Here is an 18,908-nt window from a genome sequence, read left to right as displayed (position 1 = left end):
TCCTTGAAGTTATACTTGAGACTCTTAGTAGTCCTTGAAATTAATAGTTACCTATATTCGTCTCTCAAGTTGTACTTCGAGACTCAGATTCGTCTTTCCGGCACATTCTGTCCATCTAACGCCACCGGAAAGCTAATCTGAACTCCTCTGTGACGCGCTGGCTGGCCAAGTAATAACTAGTTGACGTGAATTAGTAAACTTTTATGGTGCAATTTAGTTCCTAAATTAAAGTTGAAAATCCTAATCCCCAAATTTGATCATCATTCTCTGTAGTACCCCCTCTCTTCTCTTCTCTTCTCTTTTCCATCTTTAAATTAGACAAAATGAGATATATAAAAGACTATTCAAGAACAGATATTATAAATAATAAAACATACAGCATTTGAAAGGCAAAAGCTCTTCAAGAGGGAAAAGGAAAAGTCTAGGGGACCAGCAGTTTTGTTAAATTTTGGCCAGCATGTAACCAGCAGAGGAAGGTGAGTCATTAGATGAAATCTCACACCAATCTCACACCATCAAATCATCATTGATGGCTAGTTGATGGCTAACAATCACAAAAATTGCTGCCCCCTAGCATTGCTCGAGGAAAAAATCAAATATAGATCAGTTGAAAAGTTCTAAAGCTTACCTTTTCTTGTAATTGTATAACTTTATCACCAATTATAGAGTGCTCTGCTCACAAAAGTAATCAAAATATTTACACACCCAAATCAGAAAATAATAGCATAACTTGATTTTGTGAAGCTAGAGCTTGATGAAGATTGCTCGTGTTCCTTTTGAGCTCTACAAAAGTTTAAAGGATCATTAACCTATTAGTAGACCAGCTCATTTCAACATAATTTTGACTAAGCTCGGAGCATAACTAATTGGAGTGCAACCATGTGTAAAAATTTTAATCTTTTACTGACCATGCCTTGCAAATAGAAATCCAGTATGAATACATATTCTATATCAACCATACTCCTAGGCAAGGTTAAAGAACAATCTACTTGAAGACATGAAGGGCCTATATCGTATAGTAGCCTAGCATAACTTTGCTTCACACCTAAATGAAGTCCTTTGATTGCATACTAACCACCTATTCTGTCCAAAGCATTTAATACTTTTGAATCATGAATATTCACCAGTCTCTTGATAACAGAATATGCCCATAGTAATATGTATATGAATAAGCTTGAAATTAACCTTATAGGCCTAAATTAATCTTTTGCAAACCTTACTAAAAATTCTTATAATCTTTAAGATTTTAATAGATGTTCAAAGCAGGGTACAAAACGTTGGTAGTCAACAAGTCCAGTGAAAAACACTAGTATATGTTGTAAGGAAATAATGTATCACATAATGAATTGATGAATTTGCATAGGGGCAGTATCTTCATGAATAGACTCTTTAAATGCAATTTGCTGTCTTAGTTCAGCCACTTGTTTAACCTGGTCCAAAAGTTTAGTAGTTAATACTCATTCAGCATTGTTGCCCAGTGATAAGAATCACTCCGGGATAAAAATCATATATGAATTCAAGCAAAGCACACTATTTAGTTGATTAAATTCCAATACAACATTCTGATTCTAATTCTAAAATCAGTTACACTTGCAGCCACATCATCTTCAGGAATTGGACTAATCAACTTCATTTAGTTTTATATTTTCAATGCAACTACTTGGAAAATTTTCTAAATCCTGTAAGAGGGTATAAGATCCTAGGATATTTGGCTCTTATCAGCTTTCATACACAATATTAGTACTCAAATCAAAATCCTTGTGATAATTAGCAGCAGCAAGCAGGTCTGATTTTAATGCACAAATTTACACATTTTATCAATACTAGCTACAAAACTTATAATTCTGCGGATAATATTTGGTGGTGGAAAGTGATATAAATTTAAACACACCTCTACTTCAAGGTTTCACTGCACTGCTGCAAGATATTTCGCAAGATCAGGATTAGCAGTCTGCAACAATGCAACCAGTCCAAACTTCATCAACAATAAGCTTATGTAGATATCTGTGGAGTTTAAACATCATTATAAATTATTTACCAAAGGTGTAGCCAGTTATACATCATATGAACATTACCATTTCCAATTGATATGAATAAAATGGCTTAATCCTTAAACTAATTAAATTAACATGCCTCTAGTTTAGCTAATCGTGCAAGAACTTCCATTCTGGTATTATTATATTTCTGCTTTTCTAACTCAGCAGCTTCCATTGTTTCCATCATGCTGCTCTGAAGTTGTGAAGCCTGAATGAAGGAAAATGAGTTTGAGACAAATAAGCAATACAAATAAAAACACTACCAACAATTGGTCATCTAGTTATCCTTAAATCAAATTTAGGGATTAGGTTTTTCAACTTTGATTTAGGGACCACATTACACTATAAAAGTTTACTAATCCACGTCAACTAGCGGTTACCTGGCCAGCATGTCCAGAGGAGTCCATATCAGCTTTCTAGTTACGCCAGATCGATGGAATGTGCCGGAAGGACGAATCTGAGTCTCGGAGTGCAACTTCAGGGACGAATATAGGTAACTATTAACTTCAGGGATTATTATGAAACTCGAGTGTAATTTCAAGGACCACTTTGAGACTTAACTCAAGAAACATGCCTTGTGAAACTCCAGTGTGTCGCCACTGGTTTTCCGCAGCTCCACCACGTGCAAGGAGGGCGCCACTTCGAAAACCTAAATAAGTAGATTTTCTATTTTAGAAACCAACATAAAATTTAGAAGAGTGCTAGGAACCGTCAGAATTTATTATTTTTTGCCATTAATATTTAAAAATATAGGATAAAGTATGTTGTTAGATTACTAGGCTAAAGAAATTGAGTTGATGGCTAAGAATGACCAAAAACAATAAATTTTGATAATGTCCTAATATTTCTCATCTAGTTTATTGTTTTCACGATTTCCACTTTCTTATTCAGAAAATCCTTAAATTAGAAAACATTGGAAATTATACCTCGGTATCGAAAGGTGACCTTTCCTTCCACTCTTATCACCTTGCAGCCTCATCTACAGAATTTAACTAGGTTGGTATTATTGGTGGTTGAACTAGTATCAAGAATGATAATCCCCAAAGTTTGATTATCTTTTTGCTATTGCTGTTGATCCATTTACCTTTAAGTTGTCCCAAATTTGCTAATTACAGCTAGTATTTGATTTGGTGAGTGTAGAGTGATGCATTTGAATACAATTAATCAAAAGCCAACGCGACTCTTAATTAAAAAGAAGGGGAATAAGACCTCTGAATTTATTATTATGAGACAATGCAATTTTTCTACTAAAAAGCATGTTAAATACTAACATAAATTAATTTAGTGGTGGTTTTATTTATAATGTTAAACCCTCATTCCCCAAAGTTAGATACAACAAAATGTCCAATCATCACCACCGCTAGCAATCTCGCTCTTATCATCATAATTTCTACTTCTATTATTTCTATTATATATTATGGTACCTCATCACCATCACTATGTTCTTTTTAACATCCTTTTTTCTTCTTTCAAGTCTTCTAATGAGAAAGTGTCACTATTCTCTTACCATATATCTCGTTCAACGCGATTTCTTCCTTTCCAAAGAGTCTCGCTGGCTGCTGCTTCTTGCAACGTCATTTTAGGTAATAATCATTCTCCACCAAATAAAACATTTACATATTACAAATAAAACTACAACTAAACTAATTTTTATGACGTTTGATAAACATTTATCGGAAGAAAATGTCTCAAAATAAAAAAGATTAAGTGATATGTTGTCTTTCTATAATCAAATCGGACGGATCTAGTGATTAGTGCTTAAACAAATGTTAGGAGTTAGTTGTAAGAATTGTAATGTCTTTCGTGTGAATAAACATTGACTGAATTGAGTATTTATTCTAAATACAATCTTTAAGCATGGAATGAATTGTTAAAATTTTTCCAAGAAAAATATTTGGTGAAAATGCATAGTTGCACGTAGAGCCTTCAAAACGAATCCAAACTCAATGGTTGGCTTGGTTGACTCGAAAAATCATGCGAATTGTGTGTTTAGGGTTTAGGGTTTGCTCCAAGATTTCTTAATAGTTCTAGTGGATTCAATTTTTGTTGAAGAAGGATTCTCCAATCCAAGGTGTGTCTTTAGGCCCGTTTTACTAAAAACAGAAAAAATGTTTTATCGGATAATTTAATAAGTTAAAGAGGAATGAGTGGGAACGTTACGGCGGTATAAGGGAGCTGGTGGCGGTGGTCTGGCGATGATGGTGACGCCGGTGGTGGGTGAAGCAGATGTTCGGAGAATAGGGAGATCAGAGATTCCTTTTCAGACCTTCAATGGCATCTTAGGCATGAATGGTGGCTACCATGGAGTAGAATCTAGAAACCATCAATGAAGACCACGGAGGAGCGCACAGCAACTGGAGAAGGAGGAGTGGAATTCCTCACCAATGTTTGGGCTGGGTTATCCGGCCCAGACAATGACCAAAAAAAAAAACGGAACTAGGGGGTGCGGAATAACAACTAGATAGTTTCAAAATCAGTAACGAGCAAGGTTAGCCATCGATTTCCTGATTCCTAATCCAATCCTGGTTCGCCGTCGCCATGAGCAACGATAATCAGAGGTTGTTGAACCCGAACCCAAACCCGAACCCGAATCCAGAAAGGCTTCTGGCAATCCCGGTGAAGAAGAGTGATCCGGTGGAACTGTACAGGCCGTTACGCAATTTGGTAGCGAGAAAATACTCAGAGAGCGATGCACAGAAAGTTGAAAGCGTTCTGGAAACCCTCAACAAATGCCGCAGCGACATGGTGGAGCGAGGGGACCTCTCCCTTCCCATGCAACGTGACTGCCTCATTCACTACTTCAAATGCCTTTGCATGGTTGACCCACTGTTCACCGCTATCTCCTCCGACCCCATCGTCTTTGTCTGGTACGACGCCTTCTACTCTGAGCATGAGAATGGGGTCTCCTCGCAGCGCAACAGCATCCAATTGGAGAAGGCTTCTGTTCTCTTCAACCTTGGCGCCGTGTGCAGCCAGATTGGGGCCTCTTGCGACCGCACCACCCCCCTTGGCCGTCACCTTGCAATCGACGCCTTCAATGCCGCCGCCAATTTCTTCTTCAAACTCTGGAAGGATTTTGCCAAGGACGTCTCTGCCACCCTCGACTTGACTCTCCTCTTCGCCGAGACTCTGTACCGCCTCTGCGGCGCTCAGGCTTTGGAGATCAGATTACAGCAACAACTCGAACACAACAACAACGACACTGCCGCCAGTTCCGCTCTTCAACAACATCGATGTGCCGTTACGTTTAGATTGGTCAGTCTTGACTCTTCATTGATTTTACATTTTTTTTTTTTCATTTTAGATTTTCGAGGATGAGGATGATGATGATGATGATGACGACGATGATGATGTAGGTTTCCGTGAATTATCAAATAGCATATGATCTGATACTACATGATTCGGCTGCAACCGAACATGTCTTCTCATTTGACCGAACATGGATGACTCATCTTCATCAGAAGGTGAAATTCTTTCAGGTGGAGGCTCATCGGAGGCGATCATCCATCCTACCCAAATCCCAGCTACCTAAAACAATCTCATTGTTCCGTTCCTGTCCTCTTGATCATGATGCGGTATCTGTCACTGAAAAATTAGTTAGAGGGATTTGTTGCTGGAGTTCATTGTTCCGTTCCTGTCCTCTTGATCTTGATGCAGAATTAGTTAGAAAGATTTGGAAGCTTAAACACAAGTCTATACCGAAGCAAGAACGAATCCCATACCTTGACCTCCTCCTCTCTGAGTACAGCTCTTTCAAGATTATTGATGATGGAAAGCTAGTGGCCAACCCTTGGGACATGCCTCCTCCTTATCCAACATATTTGGAAATCCTCTCTTCTTCGTCTTTGTCAATTATGCCTCCGATCCCTTTGAAGAAGAGTGAGCCCTTGGACCTCTATGAGTCCCTTCGCAGTTATGTTGCCCTTAAATACTCTGAGAGCGAGGCAAACAGAGTAGAAGGCCTTTTCAAAACGGTAGACAAATTGCGCAGTGAAATGCAGCGTGATGACTTGTCTCCCCGTTCGCCGCGACTGCCTCATTCTCTATTTGAAATGCCTTTGCATGATTGAGCCTTTGTTCTCCATGACTACCTCACCCAATCCACCTATCTTTGTATGGTACAATGCATTCAACCCACAAGAGGACTCTTCTCAGCACAACATCCATTTCGAGAAGGCCTCTGTTCTCTTCAACCTGGGAGCCCTCTCCACCCACATTACTCTCTCCTGCGATCTCAGCACCGTCCAAGGCTATCGCCTTGCCATGGATGCATTATATGACGCTTCATATTGGTTCTTCATACTGTGGAAGCTCGAGGCTGAGAAGTCATCTGCCACCATTGACTTGTCAGTAAACTGTGTCCAGATGCTGCGCGAGATGATAGCTGCTCAGATTGCCGACTTGACATGGAATTGTCCTCATTCCCATTCTGATGGATCATCATTAGCTGAATATCTTGTATGTATATCATCCAACTTTTCAGTTGATTTTTTCTAGGTGCAATTGATTGATGTCAATCTTGATTTGTTAAAGTGTTTGATTGGGATGATGTAGGTTACTCTGCGTTGTCGGAAAGCTTATGATCTGTCGACATTGGGGCCTTTAGCTGAGAATTTTGTTCAATCCTCGATACCTCAATTTCTTGAGTCGAAGATGAAAACCCGCCATGTTCAAACTGATCCTAGTGATGTCACTGAACAATTTCTTTCAGGGTATTGTGAGGCTCAATCCCTGCTTCGAGAGGCATGTCAAACACCATCCTTGGACCTTCTCTCCGAGGTTGGCCCTGTCATGATTAAGGATGGAAATCTTGTGATCAACCTTAGAGGCATTGGAGGAGATGAGCTCCCAGGAAACCACAATAACATGACCATAGACAGAAACTAGACAAACTTTAGGAATTAACTTTTTAGTTTCTTTTTAAAATTGGATGTCGGAATTTTGTTTGTTGATGCTTGAAGCCTATAACTATTTTTGTGAATATATTATCTTTGCAATTTTGTTTGTTGATGTGTGAATATATTCTTTCTTATTCCTCACTAGTTCGTAGTGATCTATAAGCCTCTGATTCCATAGCCTTTGTTAGTTATTGTTGCATATTGGTAGATAGAAGGTATCAAATTATTGCTTCTGTTGTCATTCAAATCCTTCAAAATTTATTGTTTGTATCTACACAATTTTCCTGATGTGCTGCTAGATCCATTGATGAGTTCTGCTTCTGCATCATTTGTTTTTCTTACTTAAACCAGGTTGAAGGTTCACTAGTCATTTTGTATCATGATTAAATTAGTTTGATGTCATCTGGTAGAGTAATTTTTTTCCTGTTGATATTTGTTTGTATAAGAACCTGGATAATCCCAAATTCAAAACAAACAAACAAAAAAAAAGAAATTTCTTCTCTGGTATTGAATAATTTTTCTGACAGTTTTTTTACTATATATGTACAAAATGTCAAAATCTATTCTTACTGTTTGTGGATGCACATAATTTCTAGAGACGGTAAGAGTCTAAAAAATAAACTCGGTCATTATTTAGGACCTGGTCCGGGTCAAGGCGAATCCGGCTTCACCCGATTTCATGTACACTCTAAGAGAATTAAAAAATGTATATATATTTTAAATTAATTCCAATACTATGTTATATTAATTATAAACTTATTGTTTTATTTTTAATCACACTTAGTTGAATTAGAAAATAGATTAAAGAAATAGGAAATTAGAATTTATGGACAAATTCAAGTCCAAATATGGATATCAACTTTTTGGTAATAAATATGTCTTTTTCTTTTTTATAAATAAATGCATAATAAATTTTTGACATAAAGTTTATCAAAATCCGAACTTCACCGATTTAGAGTCGGTTTTAGTGTGATCCGAAAGTAGTATGATTTTACCGGGTTTAAGAACGAATAAGAGTTTCAAAAATAGACCCGGTCATTATTTAAGGACGAATCTTAATTAAGATGAACTCAACTTCACCCGGCCATGTAGATCCCATTAACAATAATATTGATGCTATGTTGTGCCAAATCAAGATTAGTGACTATAAAAATTCAATATCTTTTTTATAATTCTATTTTGTGGATCCTTTTTTGTCCTACGTGGTCAATTATCAAATTTAGTGACCATTTTTTTAAATAAATAAAAGACCCCTTAAGCATGTCTCAAAATAATAAAGATTAGGTGATGTGTTGTCCTTTTTTTTTGTGTTGAGGATAGTGTTGTCTTTCGTGTGAATAAATATTTCCTAACTATGAGAACAGTAGTATAATGCCACAACCAGCATGTTATTTTATGATCAAGATTAAATAACTATGCTGGAAAAAATAGAATTTACAATGAAACTGTTGTTCCAAAACCGAATCCAAAACATTGTCACACACATAGTAGTTCATAGAATACTTATGTTCAATTGTATTACATGTTCAGAATCCGGAGTCTCTTATCACTACTTTTCTCTGTGGGAAGAGTGAACTATATCCAAATTAAGATATGAAAGAACTATTTACAAAAGTTTAATTTACTCTCAAATTTAATTTCAAAACTCTCCAAATTTAAAAAGTTACTCTATCTCATTCATAATTCCATGAACCGGGATAATTGCATGTCTACAGCACCTGTGCAACACAACACATAATTACATCCAATTATTTAATCATCAGAAAGACCAATAGAAAAAAACTCTGAGATAAAGCATACCATAAAATGGTATAACAAATTCGCCAAAATCTATTTCCTGATTCTATAGTATAAAACATGCATATTATCACTATTCTTTGATACTAGAATGTATCTTAATTTTAGTGAGTTGACTGGCATCAAAACTATTTGAACTTTTTGTTATTAAAAATAAGATACATATTACTATATTAGGGCAAAAAAGAACAGGCTATACCTTTTATTCCTCAAATTTTTTCTTCAGTATGCCAAACTATGTCTTGCAACCCTGAAGAGAAGTTTTTGTAGAACTGCATATAAAATCAGTAATGACCAAGGTTAGCTTCAATAAATAACAACTAGGAGAATATGTATTTGTTTCTAATTTTCAAAAAAGTGATTTTACAACAATTTATTATTATTATTATTATTATTATTACCAATTGAAATTTAATTTTAATCATAAGCCATTATAATAATAATAAAAAAAAGAAAACGCAAAAGTACCAACATTTTTAGTATAAAAAAGTTCAAAATTGGCTATATTGATTTAAATATAAGAAAAAAATAAAGCAAATGAGATATAAACTACAAAAAACAATGGTTAATTATTAGGTGATTAATATTTTGTTATTAACAGAGCTAAGAAACATGCCTTGTGAAACTCCAGTGTATCGCCACCGGTTTTCCGCAGCTCCACCACGTGCAAGGAGGGCGCCACTTCGAAAACCTAAATAAGTAGATTTTCTATTTTAGCAATCAACATAAAATCTATTTTGAGGATTGCTAGGGGGCGTCAGAATTTATTGTTTTTGGCCATCAATATTTAAAAGTATGGGATAAAGTATGTTGTTAGATTACTAGACTAAAGAAATTGAGTTGATCGTTAAAGATCGCCACAAACAATAAATTTTGATGATCCCCTAGTATTTCTCATCTACTTTATTGTTTTCACAATTTCCTCTTTCTTATTCAGAAAATGCTTAAATTAGAAAACATTGGAAATTTTATATACCTCGGTAGCCACCGAAAGATGACCTTTCCTTCCACTCTTATCACCTTGCAGCCTCATCTGCAGAATTTAACTCGAAGTTAGAATTTGAAATGGATTCAAAGATTGCTTGCAACAAAATAAATGCCTAAGATTGAATCTTTACCTTATAATTTCGCTTGCGAACATTGAATCCAAGAGGCTTGGCAGCTTCCTCAATTTTCGACATGATTTCGTTCGGAGGATGTTGTGAAGTAAAATGTGTTTCTCTCTTTACAACTCCCTATAATAATTTGATTTTAAGAAAATATAATTAAACAAGCTAAGCATCAATGCATCATTAATCAAGTACAATCACAGATAAAAAATAATTCTCTTAAAAGAGAGTTTTCATTCAAAATATAAATAAATTTGTTAATATGATCAAGTTAAAGACCAAATCTCATATTTTACTTACTGTTTGCTGCTCAAATAAGCTGTCAAGGTTAAAGCTTTGAGATCTTGAAATGAGTTCAAAAGCATTCATTGAAACCGGTTTCTCTTTTCTCTCTGTCACTAGATTTTCCTACACATAAAGAGAATTAACTTAATGACATTTCTACAGATCAAAACTCTCTTATGATAAGCAAATTAAATCTTTTAATCAAATAAAGAAGTAGTACCTTAGAATCATCAAAAGCAGCAGCTACATCATCTACATTTACATCTTCTTCCTCTGTAAAACTTGGTGGCTTGTATCCTTTTCTAAACCATTCATCTCTCAAGAGTTCAGGAATTTTTATCCTCTGCGAAAATGCAACTAAATATAAATAAAAAGGCAAAAAAAAAAAAAAACAGTATAACATTGTAAAACTAAGACTAAGAATCTGGGGAAAAAATTCAGTTTAGATTTTAGAACTCACTGCGAGAGGATTTGGATCCAGAATTCGCTTCAGAATTTTTTTTGCCTCGGGCGAAAACCAAGATGGACATGTGAATTGAGCCTTTTCAATCTGAAACACATGCACAGAATTCAGTCCCCAAATTAGACTCTAAAGATAAATTTTCGCCAAGCAATTCTGTTTTTTTTGCCTTGAGACAGTTACTAAACTTACTTTCTTGTAAAGTGCCATTTGATTTGGTTCATCAAAAGGCAAGTATCCAGCCATGAGTACAAAGAGAATGACTCCACAAGACCATATATCAGATGCAGATCCAACATAGCCTCTATCATTGATCACCTTATTCAAATTCCACACTCACATTACATACATCTATATATATACATATCTTCCATTAATATATATGCACATAAAGTATTAGCTACCTCGGGAGCAACATAATTCGGGGTTCCACATGCCGTGCGAAGAAGTTCATCCTCCTGTAATAAATAGTCGTGTTTGGTTATTGTCTTAATGACACAGATGATATTCTATCTGTAAATCAAAAATGCTATTTATACACTAAAATCAGTCACCCCCGTATTCTACATGTGTAGTTTAACTCATTTTTAACATGTATTTTGTATTATAATATGTATTTTAAATTGGTGGCTGATTTTAGTATACACCTGGCATGGTTGATCTTAGAATAATTGTATCCTAAGACATAAATTTGCATAAAGAACTAATAGCTGTTGTCCCTATGATCTTACTCGCTGCGCGTAAGTACTCAATCCAAAATCCGAAACTTTAAGAACACCATTTGAGTCCAGAAGAAGATTCTCAGGCTGCAAAATACACACTGAATATTAGTCTACCGATTTTTTATTTCTTAACTCGATCGCAAGTTATTAAAAAGGGACTAACTTAGTTGCTATCTACCTTCAAATCTCTATGATAAACTCCTCTACTATGGCAATAATCAACTGCATTGATTAGTTGTTGAAAATAGCTTCTTGCCTCATCCTCTTTTAGTCTTCCATATCTCGCCTAGATAATAATCAAAGATCCAGCATGTGACAGAGGAATTGTTTAGATTCTAATCCAAGATCCATAGAAAAAAAAAAGGATAAATGAGCAATTACTTACAATTTTGTCAAATAGTTCTCCTCCATTAACCAACTCTAGAACAATGTAAATCTTTGTTTTGCTTGCCATCACCTATTCTTAAACATAGAACACGTATTTAACTTAGAATATAACATATTTAACAATGTTTGCAATTGATTATGATTCTAGGAAAGGAAAATAATACTTCTTCTGTTTTAAAATAAATGTCCCTTCCAGTAAATGTATCAATTTTAGATTAAACCGCAACAAACTAATTTTTCAATCAGAAGAATCTTTTCCACCATGCCAGAACAAGGAAAAATCTTGCACAGCATAACAGTACAAAAATTCTAAGAACATTTTAAGGTGATTCTAAATTCACTATGAATAGTGGTGTATCACAGTGTCACCAAAAAGAACAATGATAATAAATTATAAACATTAGCGTTTAGCAATAACATAAAATAATATCTTAATTCATTCAATTTTAGCTTTCAGCAATTTATGCTCAAAATGGAACACTTTTTGGGAAAAGTGGTTGGTTACCTCAAATATTCTTACAACGTTTGGATGGTTGATCAGCTTCATCGCCGAGATTTCCTTCTTCAGCTGCAAACATTGATTAAAAAAACTAAATTAAAAAGGAAAAAATTATTTTTCATTTGAAGCCAAGAAAAAAATAATAATAATTCACTACACACTACTCTCACAAAAATGTAATATTTTACACTTTATCTGGATCAAGTGCAAATCTTTTTAATACAAAATTCTCAACTACTTCTTTAAACTAATCAAAAACAAAACCAATAAGATAGAATTAAGATCAGAACGAATTCTTAGTTTACTATTATTTTTCAACTATCTTATGTGTACATGCGTACATCAGCAGTTAAAATATAAAATATATTAAAAAATTAAATTATTCATAAATTTATATATAAATATATACATTTATAGCGTATATAAATATATACATTTATAGCGTATAGATAGTATTTTCTATTATTTTTTAAAGTCACATTTATTTTTTATTTTTTTACTTTGGCATAAAAGGAAAAAGACCAAACAGAATATTGATAATACTATCTGACAGGAGAGAATCCATTGGTGAAAATGAAAAAATGATGAATAATAAAAATGAGAAAGTAGTACCTGCTCAATCATCTTATGTTTGAGGACATGGGACTTGTCAAGGATCTTGATGGCAACATGATCTCCATTCTCAACGTTCTTGGCGAACTTAACCTTCGCGAAGCTTCCTTCTCCGATAGTCTTTCCAAGCTCATACTTCCCCACGCAGGTGCGAGCCGGCGCCCTTGGAGGCGGTGGCGCTCCTCCTCCTCTTCCTCCTTTCTTGTTGCTCTTGCTGCTACTCATGATTATATATTATTGAGCTCTTTGAATAGGAAAAGAAAACAGAAAAAGAAGTTGCAAGTGAATGAGTACAAAACGGAGAGAGTGTGATAATAAATTAATCAAATAATTGAAGATAGAAGAGAAAAGAGAAGAGAAGAGAGATATATACGAATTACGAACTGCACGGAATGGATTTGTGTGTGTTTGTGAGTGCGTGGCGAAAGCGTGTGGGGACACTTTCCTCATTTTGTTCGGACATATAAATTTTTTGTTTTTATACTGCACCTAAAACTTAGTGCAGTAAAGTTTTTTTGGACTCAAATATACTAAACAAAAAAAATAAAATAAAAAATTATTTAAATAGAGAGATCGTTCTATTTAAGATTATTTTTAAACTTCTTTTAAAATGAAAGAAATTTTAGATGCGAAAGTTATAACTTTTTCGTTATCTTTATCATAGTATTTATCACTGTATTTGCATTTTTCATAAACTAACAAAAGTTAATATGCGAGTTTTAATACATGATATCAGTGAAGTTAGTATTTAATAGTTGTTAGATAATTTAATTGATTTGATTAAATTTTTATCTAATATAACTTTTAAATATCAATTTCACCTAAAATTGACTTCACTTAAATTTCTAACTATAAATTATTGAATGTTAATAAAAATCTATATAAGATTGTTAGTTGAATATTGTTGAATAATTTAACATAATTAATTAAATTGTATTTAATAATTTTTAATTATTAATATAAAAATAATTGTATATAAATTATTTTATATTTCATATATAATTATTTATAGTTTTTATCAAGTAATTTTATGTCAATTTGTATAACAGTGAAGTACAAAATTTAGGATTTTTTTGCTATATTCCGTAATTGATATGTAGTAGCTTTCTATTGTATTGACTATAAAGGGTAAAATATCTTTTTAATATTTGTATTTTTTAAAATAATTTTAACGTTTAATTTTATTTAATTTTGTGTTTAAAATTATTTATTTGTTTTAAATTTATATTTGGATGTTAATTTTATTTAAAATATTAGAAATAAAATTAAGAATATAATTTTAACACAAATTAAAAATATTGTAGAATAATTTTGATATAATAAAAGAATTTAAAAATAAAATTAAATATTAAGAATGTTTTTTTTTTAAATCATAAACCTTAGAGATAAAAAAAACATATTTTATCCCAAATTATTGGTTATACGATATAATTTTTAATTTTTAATATTTTAAAATAATTGGCTTATTTATATTCCTTATTCTTCATATGCACTAATGATTGTTTATCTACTTTATCTTGAATTTTTTATTTTGAGAAAATTATTATGCAGAAATCTAAATAGTACAAATGTCTGTTTACTTTTAAAGTAGATTACTACTAAGTTCTTATTAGTAAAGTATTAGGCAAACTCGTACCATTTTCTTGTCAGCGTCAAATTAAATTCTAATTTGGATTACGAAATAATAATACTGCATAACTAAGTTATTTTAGTAATTAAATTTAACTAAATTAATCTAATAACTTAACAATTGATATTCAAAAATTTTAGTTAAAAAAAAAGACATAAGAAAAAAAAAAGATTTGGTTGAACTGATCAAATTTAATTATAAAAATGATTTATTTATCTAATATTTTTTAAAAATATTTTTAGTTAAAGTAATCAAATTCTTGGTTAAAAAAAAAAGGAAGGTGGTGAGGGGGTTTCACAATCTTGGCAAGGGAAAATATAAAATATAAGTGGTGGCTAAATTATTTAGTTTAGCACATACATAATAATTTTTTGAACAATAATGTTTTATATTTATAATTAAATTAAAAAATATTTAAAAAAAGAAAGCTGTATCTATCAATCTACCTGAATTACATTGTTGTAAAAAAGTAAAAACTAGAAAGGAACAATAACACATAATTAAATTTATGTTCTTACGTTCTGTAGGAAAAAAAGTTAGTTATGTTCTTACGTCAATAAATAACAAATATCTAATCATGCATCTTGTATACTATAGATAAATTTAATCTTCTTATAAAATAAATATTTGAGATTTTGATTTCTATATTTTAACACCCAAAAACATACATGTGATTTAGGGTACGTATGGGTTGTTCTTGTTGGTTGAAGAGATGATGAAGAAAAAAACAAGTGGCCAAACCAACCATGTGTTCCTAAGTCCTAACGCCATCTTTTCCACATTCAATGTTTCTTTCTTTAATTTGTCATCTTCTGTCTTTTAATTGTGTGGATAGACTGAATTTGGATTTATTTGCTATTTTGCTTTATTCTTCAAAGGTTAAAATCTTCCTTATCATGTACCTTAATTGGGTGCATGCATATATGGTATAAATTTAAGTTACCGTGTCCTATTCTTGCATCAAATTGACCAATTAATTATTTGGACTTGGATGAAGGTTCCAAGAAACTGACATGAGTCACTTAAGGTAAAAAAAAAAAAAAAAAAAAAAAAAAAAAAAAAAAAAAACTTATATAAGATGTTAGATTTTCTCACTATAATAATTAGTTTTTGTGAATCCTAAAATCTCATAGTTCATTAATCATTATATTTGGTACTCTTATTGAGAGTTTGGGTTACCTGTGTAGGGTTTTGATTATTAGTAGAGAATTTTTACCGGTCAAAGATCAAATAAAGTGTCATTTATTATGAGTTTTAAATTAATATTAAAAAAAAGAATATTATATTATGAGTTTTATAGGATTAATATTAAAAAAAAAACCTCACATTATAAGACTTTAAATTCTCTCATCATAATAATTAACGGTGAAAACTCAGGTACAATCGACTTTACGTGAAGTTGATAATTGAAAATCGTTAAATAATTTAACTGATTTAATTAAATTTTTATTTAACAACTCTCAATTATTAATTTTACGTAAAATCGACTGCACCTGAATTTTCACCATAATTAATTTGTTCTCTCAAAATTTTTTAATACATTATAATAATTTTTTTTCAATAAAAAACTCTTTCCTTTAAAATTGCTCGTTAGTTTATCCTTATAAAACACGTTTATTTATTTTTTTTTTTAATGACATGGTCACCAACATGAATAACAAATAATTCTTCTTTTTTCCCGTAACGAAAGAGATCAGAGTAGTTCATCTTGAATTCAAATCAAATTAATTTTGATATATCATTAATACAATTCTCTTTTATATTAGTAGAAAGGTAGGCAGGTATAGTGGAGTCAAATATTTTTATACAACTTCCGTTACATATATAAATAAGTTTTATTCGAGACGTGAGAACTGGATTATTTCCTATGATAGTAGAACATGAATTTGTGGAATTGGGACGTAAGACTATAACGAATTTTCGTAATCCAAGTTGGCATTTCTGTAGAGATGGAGTATAACGGCAAGATATTCTAATATTTAAATCAGTAATAGTTTAGGGTGTGTTAAAATTAGGAGGACGGTTATATATACATGTTTTTTTGGTATATAATGTAAATTTATTCAAGTTGGTCTAAATCTAATAAAAATAATTTTTAATTTAGATTATGTGTAAATACATATTTTTTTAATTTTTGAATAGTACAAACAGTTCTTCTTTTTCAATCAAAATTGCAATGTTTAAAATTTAAACAAGAATCAAAAATTTTTAAAATTTTTTTAAAATCATCGCGAGAAGTGAAGGAAGTTGCGAAACTGAATTCGAAAAGAATTATAAAAAAATAAAATAAGAAAATGAAGAAGAAGAAGCAACAGAAGATGAGGAGAAGGAAGAAAAAGAGTTTTGAATTATGCAGAACTTATCAGCACACATACACCGAAAATTTTTAAACAATACACTTAAATATCTTCGTGTTACACCGAAATTTGCTGCAAATACAGAAAATTGTTTCTTCTAATGTTGCATTTTTTTTCTTCTTCTTCTTCTTCTTATTTCTTTCTTTCTTTTAGTTGAATAAATGTAAGTTCATATTCTTCCAAATAATTTTACAGCATTTTGTGTTTCTTCTTCTTTGTTTGATTTTTTTTATTCTTGTTAAAAGAGTAAAACAAAAAGAAACTTGAGAAGATAAAACAAAAAGGAAAAGATAAATAAAAAAAAGAACAAGATGGTGATGATGATGAAAAAAGAGAAGAAGAAGCAACAGAAGATGAGGAGGAGGAAGAGGAAGAGTTTTGAATTATGCAGAACTTGTCGGTACAAAAACACCGAAAATTCTTAAACAATATACTTAAATATCTTCGTGTTACACCGAAATATGCTATAAATACAGAAACATATTTCCTCTAATGCTACATTTTTATCTTTTTCTTTTTTTTCTTATTTCTTTCTTTCTTTTAAGTGAATGAATGTAAGTTCATCATCTTCCAAATAATTTTGTAGCATTATGTATTTCTTTTTCTTTGTTTGATTGTTTTTATTATTGTTAAGAGAGTAAAACAAGAAGAAACTTGAGAAGATAAAACAAAAAAAAAGATAAATAAGAAAAAGAAAGAAGATGATGATAATAATGAAAAGAAGAAGAAGAAGCAGTCAAGGAGCAGAAGATGAAGAAGAAGAAGAAGAGTTTTAAATTATGAAAAACTTATCAACACACATGCACCGAAAATTCTTAAAATTTTTTTTTACTCTTTTTATCGTATTTTTTTCTTTCTTTTTTCCAACATTGCTCTTAACACCATCACAACTTCACTTTTTGTTGCTGACAACCCATGTTGCAGTTTCCACCACCACTGCTATCAACCACTCTGCCTTCACCTCCTTCGATCGTTGTAAACAATAAATTCTGAATTATAAATATTAAATTATAAGCCTAAAATTTTTAAATTCTAAATCTTTTAAAAGATAAGGATTAAAAATAATTTTAAGAATAAAAATTAATTAATAATGACTAATAAAATCTTAGTTCCTTATAATTTTTTTGACTATATATGTGTATGTATGGTTAGAAATTTGTAGAGGTGGAAAGAAACAAGCGGGGATAATGATGTTACAATATTTGATTGATTGATAACATGAAAGAATACAAGAAGCATACACCCAAAGGTGCAAGAATCCACATGTTTAGAAATAAGATGGCCCATGAATGATACATATTAAATTATTAATAAAGGTGGTCCAAAAGATATAAACATTATTGGAGTATTGCTATCGATGATTATGTACACCTTCAGTACAATAGGATGAACATTGTCCACATTATATATATACCATATAATTTATATTTATATCGGACCAGATATTTCTTTCGATATTTAATTAATTGGTCGTGTGTATTTTTGTGGTTATTTTTTGTTGTGTTTTTCTAAATATACCCTATTCATCGTAGATAGACATTTTTTGAGACAACCCCAAGGTGTATGTATATAACTCCATATGTAATTTTGATTTATTGTTGCAAATAATGAAAAATCAATTCCTACTATTATTATTACTCTTTTAGATCCGTTTTGTAATAAAATTGAAACAATAAGAGAAAATAATGGAATAAAGGAATGAGGCATCTTAGAAACTCAAGATCTGAATATAGTTTATTTGTCTTAATATATCACTATTATTTTTCACCACTACTGTTGTTGATGATTGTTGATGATGATAAATTAGCTATAAATGAAATATAATAGGGAGTGAAAATTGATACTGATGCTAATGGTGTTGTTGCAAAAGAAAATAAAAATTACTACATGCCATTAGAAAAATGAGGATCTAATAATTGTTGAAAAGAAAATAATAATATAGTTTTTTTTTATGTCCATTATAACTAGTTATTTCGATTTTCTACTACTGATTTTTAGTATAATTCAACTTTTTTTATCAATTTGAGTAAGATACGATTTATTTAATTTTTAAATTAGAATTGAATTAAGTGATAATGATGATAAAATTAAATTTAAAGGATCTAAAAAAAGGAGA

At 31.6% G+C, this 18,908-nt stretch overlaps 2 protein-coding genes and 1 long non-coding RNA gene across 4 annotated transcripts; 1 reads left to right on the top strand and 2 right to left on the bottom strand.

The window, feature by feature from the left end:
* Positions 1 to 1,220: 1,220 nt before the first annotated feature.
* On the bottom strand, positions 1,221 to 2,746 carry LOC112734218 (uncharacterized). Its single transcript, XR_003168334.3, has 4 exons — positions 2,417 to 2,746; positions 2,134 to 2,244; positions 1,892 to 2,004; positions 1,221 to 1,430 (listed from the first exon to the last, which is right to left on the bottom strand). It is a non-coding gene; the product is annotated as an uncharacterized lncRNA (long non-coding RNA).
* Positions 2,747 to 3,475: 729 nt separating this feature from the next.
* On the top strand, positions 3,476 to 7,033 carry LOC112734210 (vacuolar-sorting protein BRO1). The gene is made up of 3 exons (XM_025783443.3): positions 3,476 to 5,291; positions 5,393 to 6,494; positions 6,591 to 7,033. Exons 1-2 carry the CDS (start codon positions 4,575 to 4,577, stop codon positions 6,104 to 6,106), a joined length of 1,431 nt encoding a protein of 476 aa, XP_025639228.1. The 5' UTR covers positions 3,476 to 4,574; the 3' UTR covers positions 6,107 to 6,494; positions 6,591 to 7,033.
* A 1,374-nt stretch (positions 7,034 to 8,407) lies between these two features.
* LOC112720841 (CBL-interacting serine/threonine-protein kinase 9) lies at positions 8,408 to 13,225 on the bottom strand. Of its 2 annotated transcripts, none has more exons than XM_029291113.2 (15): positions 12,806 to 13,225; positions 12,200 to 12,262; positions 11,693 to 11,764; positions 11,486 to 11,593; positions 11,317 to 11,391; positions 10,990 to 11,043; positions 10,778 to 10,903; positions 10,586 to 10,675; positions 10,346 to 10,468; positions 10,141 to 10,248; positions 9,850 to 9,966; positions 9,708 to 9,764; positions 9,348 to 9,422; positions 8,931 to 9,003; positions 8,408 to 8,652 (listed from the first exon to the last, which is right to left on the bottom strand). In XM_029291113.2, the coding sequence occupies exons 1-14, from the start codon at positions 13,028 to 13,030 to the stop codon at positions 8,941 to 8,943; spliced, it is 1,356 nt and encodes a 451-aa protein (XP_029146946.1). In that variant the 5' UTR covers positions 13,031 to 13,225; the 3' UTR covers positions 8,408 to 8,652; positions 8,931 to 8,940. The 2 variants fall into 2 exon arrangements, with proteins under 2 accessions (XP_029146946.1, XP_072069669.1); XM_072213568.1 differs by having other exon boundaries at positions 11,693 to 11,769; positions 12,806 to 13,178.
* Positions 13,226 to 18,908: the final 5,683 nt, after the last annotated feature.

This window comes from Arachis hypogaea, chromosome 2 (assembly GCF_003086295.3).
Source record: "Arachis hypogaea cultivar Tifrunner chromosome 2, arahy.Tifrunner.gnm2.J5K5, whole genome shotgun sequence".
In the NCBI taxonomy this organism is placed as follows: Eukaryota; Viridiplantae; Streptophyta; class Magnoliopsida; order Fabales; family Fabaceae; genus Arachis; species Arachis hypogaea.
The sequence above is the reverse complement of the archived record's forward strand: the minus strand, read 5'-3'. Positions and strand labels throughout refer to the sequence as shown.

Excerpts from the sequence above, each read along its gene's own strand:
- LOC112734210 (XM_025783443.3), top strand. The coding sequence starts at position 4,575 with ATGAGCAACGATAATCAGAGGTTGTTGAACCCGAACCCAAACCCGAAC. Across the intron at positions 5,292-5,392 it reads GTGCCGTTACGTTTAGATTG|GTTTCCGTGAATTATCAAAT; the intron begins GTCAGTCTTGAC and ends ATGATGATGTAG.
- LOC112720841 (XM_029291113.2), bottom strand. The coding sequence starts at position 13,030 with ATGAGTAGCAGCAAGAGCAACAAGAAAGGAGGAAGAGGAGGAGGAGCG. Across the intron at positions 9,423-9,707 it reads ATCTTTCGGTGGCTACCGAG|GTTTTCGAAGTGGCGCCCTC; the intron begins GTATATAAAATT and ends CTACTTATTTAG. Across the intron at positions 9,004-9,347 it reads ATACACTGGAGTTTCACAAG|TTCTACAAAAACTTCTCTTC; the intron begins GCATGTTTCTTA and ends TTTTATATGCAG.